Source organism: Atractosteus spatula, chromosome 1, assembly GCF_055471065.1.
Source record: "Atractosteus spatula isolate fAtrSpa1 chromosome 1, fAtrSpa1.hap1, whole genome shotgun sequence".
Classification (NCBI taxonomy): domain Eukaryota; kingdom Metazoa; phylum Chordata; class Actinopteri; order Semionotiformes; family Lepisosteidae; genus Atractosteus; species Atractosteus spatula.
Window position 1 is genome coordinate 26,316,021 of NC_142706.1, and position 8,362 is coordinate 26,324,382.

At 35.6% G+C, this 8,362-nt stretch overlaps 1 protein-coding gene across 1 annotated transcript; it reads left to right on the plus strand.

Annotated features, from left to right (window-relative positions):
• The first annotated feature begins 91 nt into the window (after nucleotides 1–91).
• Nucleotides 92–5,035, plus strand: LOC148840777 (uncharacterized). The gene is made up of 5 exons (XM_088917517.1): nucleotides 92–203; nucleotides 604–774; nucleotides 2,592–2,691; nucleotides 3,741–3,871; nucleotides 4,579–5,035. The coding sequence occupies exons 1-5, from the start codon at nucleotides 138–140 to the stop codon at nucleotides 4,855–4,857; spliced, it is 747 nt and encodes a 248-aa protein (XP_088773643.1). The 5' UTR covers nucleotides 92–137; the 3' UTR covers nucleotides 4,858–5,035.
• Nucleotides 5,036–8,362: the final 3,327 nt, after the last annotated feature.

The following is an 8,362-nucleotide window of genomic DNA, read 5'->3' on the forward strand; positions in this document are numbered from 1 at the left end:
ATTGCAATCGACCCTGGGATATTTCAAGAAGGCTGGACGAAGCCCAGAGGGTGTGTCCTGCGTGTTGTACTGTGAGTGGTCGACACAGGAACCTTGAACTAGGAAATAGAATTTGCTTGGCGTTTGCAAAAGCAAAGATGGCTTGTTCTGGTAATATTGCAAAGCGTATGTGTAGTCTTAACCTTCGCCAGTTTTATCAGTTTGTAAGTGAATTTACATTTCTTTTAATTTAACTGGGCAAAATTATTTACATATTATAGTAGATGCAGTACATTGAGCGAAAGATCTATCCATACTGTTGTTTTACTACAGTTTGAGGTCTGTCGTGCGTAGTTGTATTGTAATATATGTACAATTTATTTCACATGTGGTGTACAAGGAATTTGTAGATGTTTTAGGAATTACGGTTCAAATATCTAAAGACACTGGAGATTTCCAATGAATTTTGAGTCTCAGTTTACAGTTTTTTTTTAAATGGACTGATCTTTTGATTAATCAATCTTTTGTAATTCTTTGCACATACCTTAAAAACGTACTGTATGGAATAATAAAAAGCGAGTAATTTGTAGGATGATAAGTAGTTATATTTATCTTTTGTTTTAGTCGTTATCCAAACACCTGGTTCAGTGGCACTGGACAAGCGGGATCGGTTCGGCTGTAACTCGAAAGACGTACTGCCCTGGTCCCCCAAAGTCCATCGGGCGGTACCCTATTCCATATAAGAAGGATCTGCCTTATGACATAGTGGAGCTAATGGAAGAGGTGGAGACAAAGGTAATAGTGCCCCCTTTGTAACAGTAAATGTATGATTTTTATTAATTAAACAGTAAAACCAATACAGGACAGGTTTTGAAATGAATTTTGACCGTGCTACCATGTATGGACATGGGTTTAAGTTGTGTGCTGTGTTCATATTTGTGTACAATTTTCTGAGTTTTTTTTTATAAAGTTTAATTCAATAATGACACTGAAGAATTAAATGTAATCTGTGTTTAGGTGCTTAGGCTTAGAGAAATTTGGGTTAACCCACTTGGTTGAAGTCTAGACCCCTGGCAATAGGATGAGGAAATAAGTATCCCCAAGCAGAGTGAGGAGTTACCAAGGGGTATCTGTAAGGAGGAGGGATGAGTGAGGCCAAATGTGAAAAAAAAATGATTTGCATATTACAGTATATATACAGTAGTTATAAAGTATTCCAGGAATGATTGTGATTTAGGAGAAAATCTGGGACAAAAGGCTCGTCATTTCCTTAATTAGGATAAATTCAATTTTTTTTTTTAAATGTGAATTTCAATTTACTTAGCAGATAAAGAAGTACTGGGTATTCTTTATACTTTTGGTAATTATGGTAGTCAAATGCAAATGAACATTCTTGCATCCAGAATGTTCAGGTGTTTATGTAGACCAGTTAATGTCCTCATTCAGACAATGTGGAAAAGTAATAAAAATGTAACAATATCTAGATATACAGTGTAGAACTTAAGTCAGAAGAAGCCATGTTCAAAATATTTTCAAATACATGTAATACTTCATATTTATGGTTTGGTAGGACATTCAACATAGCATATGCAGGTTCAGTCAGCACATTACAATATGACATTGCACAAAAATATGTTAACTTCTGATGTGAAGACAGGAGGACCTAATGTCTTTAGTTATGCAGAGTGGACAGTACAAAGAGATGCAATACAAGCATCTGAAATCTTGAAAAGCATTTACTAAGTTAATGAAGACAATTCTTTTAGAATCAGTAGAGACCCGAGGATCTGAGGGAACAGGTGAAAAAGACAAGCATATATCGGGAGGTAGAAAAATTTCAAATTTCAAAGTGGGTACTTGAACATGCTGCCAAGCCAGGATATTGAATTAAATTCAAATTCAAAGGGCAGTGTTGAGATCCTTGGAATACTCCCCAACTATGAAGAAAATAAGCAAATGACTCTTCTAACCTCAACCCTTTTTATTTCTAAATAGTTTAAAAAATAAAATAACTGAGCACTCAGCTCTTGAACGAGATTTCAGATAGCCTAAAAACATAATCTTACTATCAATTTCAGTTCTCTTACTATTAAAAACAATATCTTTCTGTCTTTAATATGTCTTTTCTTATCACAGCACTCACTTAGTATATTTGCTCCAGGAGAGTCACAAAAAAACAAAATGATGAGACTTCATCTGATATTTGCAGAATTTCTTCTATCAAAATTTCCCTACTAAGAGCAATTATTTTGGGGGGGGTTATAGCTCTGTTTGAATACACTAGCCAAATTGCATCTGTGAGATCTGGGAAGTCTTTTCAGAAGTTTTTTTTTATCCACTAGAATGGTTGAATATAATAATGAGCACTAGCCAGTAAAGTCAGTGAGCCCATTTTGTATTACATTTTATGTTCTCTGTGAAATAGTACATAATTAAGTTATCTGCTTATAATTATTGTGATAGTTGAGACAAGGAAAAAAGAAAAAACTCTCCCAGTTTTACTCATGTAAAAACTTAGAAAATCAGTAAAAGTTTAATGAGCAGGAGTGTAAAAAATGTTCTTTTAATATTTCATTTCACCTCTAATTGATGATTTTCTTCTACCTTTCTAGAGTGGATTTTTGCCAAATGTGTTCAAAGTACTCTCTCACCGTCCAGCTGAATTTAGGGCATTCTTTGCTTACTATAATGCTCTGATGAATAAAGAAACAGGTAGGCAAGCTGCTTTTTTGCTTGTTTTAATCAGAGAGAAGTCTTGCTAACTGCCTAATTGTTCTTCTTTTTTCCATCAGTCCATTTTCTAACCACTTCATCCAATTCAGGGTCACAGGGGAGCCAGAGCCTATCCCAGCAAGTAACAAGCACAAGTGGGATACATCCTGAATGGGATGCCGGTCCATTACAGGGCAGACACCTAGACATAGACACACACTCCCACCAGGGCCAATTTTCCCATAAGCCAATTAACCTACCAATATGTCGTTAGACTGTGGTAGGAAACTGGAGTGGCTGGAGTAACTTACACAAACCTGGGGAGAACATATAGAGTTCACACAGATTGTACTCCGGGTCTGGAATTGAACCCTGACCCGCACACTGCAAGTCAGTAATGATATCTTCTGCACCACTATGCTGCTCTTCCTCATTTTTGTTTGATATTAATATGACTTTCATATTTAAATTCAAATTGTGGACTACAGCAAAGCTTATTTTTAAACAGTAGGGTTACCTTATGTTATAGTAAGGTTAGAAGTAATATAGGTAACTGTTTGATTACCAAGCCATACAAACAGACGTAAAAACAGTAAATGTATAACCCTTTCTACCTATCTTTGGCCTAAGCATCGAAGCAGTTCAATCATTTTGCTAAGAGCATGTATGCAGATTTTTGAAAAACATTTAGCAGTCTTGACACAAAATCTTAACACAAGATTAGTTAAGTGGTCAGTTAAGATTAAATCTTATTCATGCACTCGTTAAACCTGGATATAGCAGCTTAAACATCTTTTTTTCTTTGATAGTTCTTAGATATTATTTTCAGACAGACTTACTTAAAATGTTTTCCATATTTATGCAGTAGTTCATAGAGGCATTCCTTTGTGTGGGCTATCCATGAATAAATGTAATTATTTTACAGATTAGAAATAAATGATATATCTGCAATATATGCTATATAATCGGAAAAATAAATCCCTTATCTTAACTTATGGTGAATTGGAATATTCCTGTAGAATTCATAACATCTGAATCTTGTTTTTTAGGCCATCTCACCAAAGAAGACAGAGAACTGATAGTGGTAGCCACAAGCATTAACAACAGGTGCCTGTATTGTGTGATTTCTCATAGTGCTCTGCATCGCATCTACTCTAAAAATCCGACTTTGGCAGACCAGGTAACTCATTGAGGAAAGTTTTCTGCTTGAGTTAAAGTGGTGATGGAGTTTGATGGCAATTTTAGTAATTTTGTTCATACAATGGAAATCACAGTTTCATTACATTTCATTACAACTATCTATTGCTCTGTTGTTACAAAAAACAGCCTATGAAGTCAAATATCAAATGATGATGAAGTCCAGATGGTTTTAGCAGTAAAAATTATTAACAACAAGTACGAAACAAGTCAGCTGAGTCAGTAAGAAAGTCCTTTCTAGAGACATGGAAGGTAAAATCTAAATAATTTATCTCTATCTTCAGCATTTGTCTCAATTTTTATAATATGTTGTGCCTAGCAAACGCAGACCTTTGCACAGAATCTGTAGAAAGACTTGAAAACTGCTGTCCATAAGAAATCCCCAAAGCCTATTGAGAGAGCTTGAGCAAATCTGCCAAGAAGAATGGGCACAACTTGCTCCAAGCCTCTGTGTAGAGCTGGGGGAGACATACCCAAAAAGACTTGGCAGCTGTCCAAGGTGCTTCCACCAAATATTAAATTTATAGGTCTGAATACTTATACTTACGTGACTATTCAAGTTTTATTTTTCTTTAGTTTTTGCTGACACTGTAATTTACTCTTAAAGTCTTCAGTCTTCAAACATTTGGTATTTTACTTTGGTAGGAGAACTTTTCTATAGCTTAACAGTTTTAATTTTTACTTTTGAAGGTCATTGTAAACTATGAGATGGCTGAACTGCAGGCCCGAGAGAGAGTAATGTTGGACTTTGCCTTGGCTGTCAGCCGTTGTGACAACATCACTGAAGAGCACTTCCAGAATCTGGAAGACCATGGTTTTGACCGTGAGGATGCTTGGGACATTGCAGCTATCGCAGCCTTCTTTTCCATGTCAAACCGCATTGCACACTTTACTGATATGCACCCTAATTATGAGTTCTACAGCATGGGTCGAATGCCTAGAGAAAAAGACAAGGATCATGAAAAATGAATTTTCTAATTTGTGTTAATTCATTTAAAAGGTACAAAGACACTTTTGGGCATTGTCTGTTTGGTTTTGCATAGTACAGAAATGTGACGGAGATGAACTTTGCTAGATCTGTTAGTAAGCAAAAGAAATGTATGCTTTCCTTTGTTCAAAAGAACATTAAATGCATTGAAGGAAATAACACAATGTGATTTGTTCAGTATTCTACATTTTTTGTAAAGAAATCATTGCTTCACATCCATTACACCTCAAAGGTCAAAAAGCATCTTTACCAGTGTGTGTTAAAGTATGCAACATACATCATCAGTAGGATGCATGGGGACCACCCAAGCTAGAGGCAGGTTTATGTCAGCCACATGGAACGAACATGCAGCAGAAGCTTACTTTTTGATATCTAAAGAGCAACAAAAACATACTTTTTAAGAATGGAGTTTGTAATTGTGACACAACACAAAAACAACAATATTAATAATAATGTATCCCCAACACTTGAAGTTTTTGTAGCTTTTTACTACAGGTTGTGTAATTTACAATGAAATGACCTCTGTCAGTAGAGATGTGTGTTACTGGTACAAACATCCAGAGTTATGGTATGCATATCAAATACTATCTTTAAGAAGCTATTGATGTGTTTGTAGCACTTAGTTCTTAAATTTATATTAGGTTATTTCATTCAATAGTTGTTTGCACACTCTTACAATATATTTAGATTCTTAAGTGCTAATACTGTTAACATGAATTAAAACATTTTAAAAGAACATTGAGGAGTCTTTGGCCCACTAATGTGAAAATACTTTATTGTACAATGGTTGTTAAATATTAGTTTCAAATATTTTTATTTCTGTGGATGACTTATTTGTAGGTCCAGTTGTGATTGATGTTTTGATTGGGGATCATGACACAAAAGTCCTTTTACAAAGCGTATGAAATGCAAAATAACATTTTGTCTCTTCACAGATTGTAACTTCATTCTTGTAATGTTTTCATGTACAACATAAGTTCACCTGTGCAGTAAGAAAAATTGACAGGAAATTAAACATCTTGGAAGTATTGTAATATCACCAATAGCTAAATCAACTTTGGCCAGGTTCATTTCCAGATTCAAGTTTTTGCAATTTAACAATTTAAAGTGAATAGGATTTAGCTATCAAAATCACTGTTTATAAACCCTTAATTCACCAATCTTATTACATAATAGATACAGCTCCATAAAAGCATTAGTGCGATTCAAATAAAGTGAAATAGGATTTAAGTGTCATATCACTGTTACAATCCATTATGCAGTGTTGTCAGAGTAAAAAAAAAAAAAAGACTTCCAATAAAATGAAAAATGACAAATTTCCAATAAAATAAAAAGTTTTATTTTGAAACATAAATAAGAAATTTCAAATCATGTACTTGTACGAAGGTATTAAAAATCAACAGCTGCACCATAGAATATTACAATTACAAAGCAATCTATCTATATAGATATTGACGTCTTGGCAACTGAATAAAAACTGAGTAAAAAATATAAAAATGCAAGTTTTCATTAAATTGTAGTAAATCCTGAAGACTAGCTGTTTTTTTCAAGAAAGAGTAAATTCCATTCATCTAATTGTTAAACTATCTGAACTTTGTAATTCTGTGGAACACTGTTCCTAGTATTCCACTGAGGTTTTTTCACCCTTACCAGTAATTCCATTCTATAATCTTTCAGTTGTGCCTTAAAAGTGTCTTTGTGAGATTTCCACGGTGCCGCCACACTTCCACCTTAAAAGTCTGCCAAGTGCTGAGTATGAGCCTCAGTCATTGGATCCACAAAATGTCTTCTGTGGCAAACAGGGTAATGATTGTAACCATACTGTTGAAGTGCTCTGGCATAGACTGCCATTCATAATTGATAATAGTGTCCCTCTTCTGAGATGAATTATGTGTAGTAGGCATCGTCTGGATTTGGTTTTGATTGATTGATTTTGTGGATGTACTACCAATTTCCAATATCTCAAACACCCAATTTTTTGTCCATCTTTAATGTACTACCCAATGTTCCACAAGCATACCAAAAAAACCCAAGTACAAAATTGTTTCACAAAAAATAAACTGAACATTATGCTTTAATATGTTTTGTTTGTTTTGTGTGAAGCAGGTGGCACAGTGGTCAACAGTGCTGCCTTACAGAACTGGGGCTCTGGGTTCAATCCCTGTGGTGCTATCTCTGTGGAGTGTGTATGATCTCCCCCGTCTGTGTGTTTTCTCTAGATACTCTGGTTTCCTCACACTGTATAAAGACGTGTAATGTACACAATGGTATTCTAAAAGAAGGTAAGATGCAGTAATTTCATGTACATAAATGATTAAGTCAACTTAATTGGATATAGTAAGTTAAAGATAATGTACTAAGTCCTATTTAGGTCTACCTACTGTACAATTCCACCTTATTTCAATTGGTGACACAATTTTTCACTTTCCACTTTATTATACAATTCAGAGAGTTAAAGTATCAGGAGATAAGATACATCAGATTAGCAAGGTTGGAAAGAAGGATCAAAGGATATGGAAGTTGATGTAAATTTTGAGCATCTTTTTGGAAGCCAAAGAATGGCAGCAGGAATAAAGATTTGAGTGTGCTGTCAACCCAGGGTGAGGAGTAACCAGATCTGAGAACATAAATGCAGGAGGCCAGGATGTCTGAGGAAGTGGTGTGCATTGATTTGGAAGGGGTTTCTCAGATCGTTGGAAGACTTTTAGAAAAAGGGTAATTTGAGGGTGAATAAGAGATGGACAGGTTATGACAAAAAGGAGTTTGTGGAAGAACTGGATGCTCCTGAGGTATACTTTAATAGTAGATACTTGTATCATAGATGATGATATGGATGATATGGTGAGTATATCAAAAGATGGGAACTTTAAGATTGTGGAGAGGTGGAAGGATTGGAATCTTTTGCAGGCAGTCCAGTAAGAACTGAGAGTGCGAGGAGCAATCCCTCACAAGATAGTTTGTTGTGCCAACTGGAGATAGCAAAGCATAGTTCAGTATGGTTCAAAGTATGGAAAGTATGGCTCAGAGGAACGTGAGTTCTGAACAAGGAGGTATTGTGCAAGGTTTCTACCGCACATCTGGTGCCAAGTTCCTGAACTTCTGAAATTGAAAGTGAGAGAGAGAATCAGCTATCTCATTAAGGTGGCTTGGAATATGACCTGTAACAAGAATTAATTGATTTGTGAGAGAAATCTATTTGAGGCAGCGGAGAAATTGGGACGCTGACCTTCCTTGTTGATTATATGAATGACTGCAATGTTATCAGAATGAATAAGAACAGATTTTCGTTTCCAATTGTGGCCCCAAAGAAAAGCAGCAACTACAATTTGGAATATTTTGAATAAGTCTGATCACCGGTCAGCAGAAGGAATGGAGGAGAATTCAGGAGGCCAAAGAGCCGTGAACCATTGGCCTTGGTAGTAGCCCCCGAAACCAACAGAGGGGGCTGCATCGGTAAAAAGCTGGAGATCCTGGAGACAAGAAATC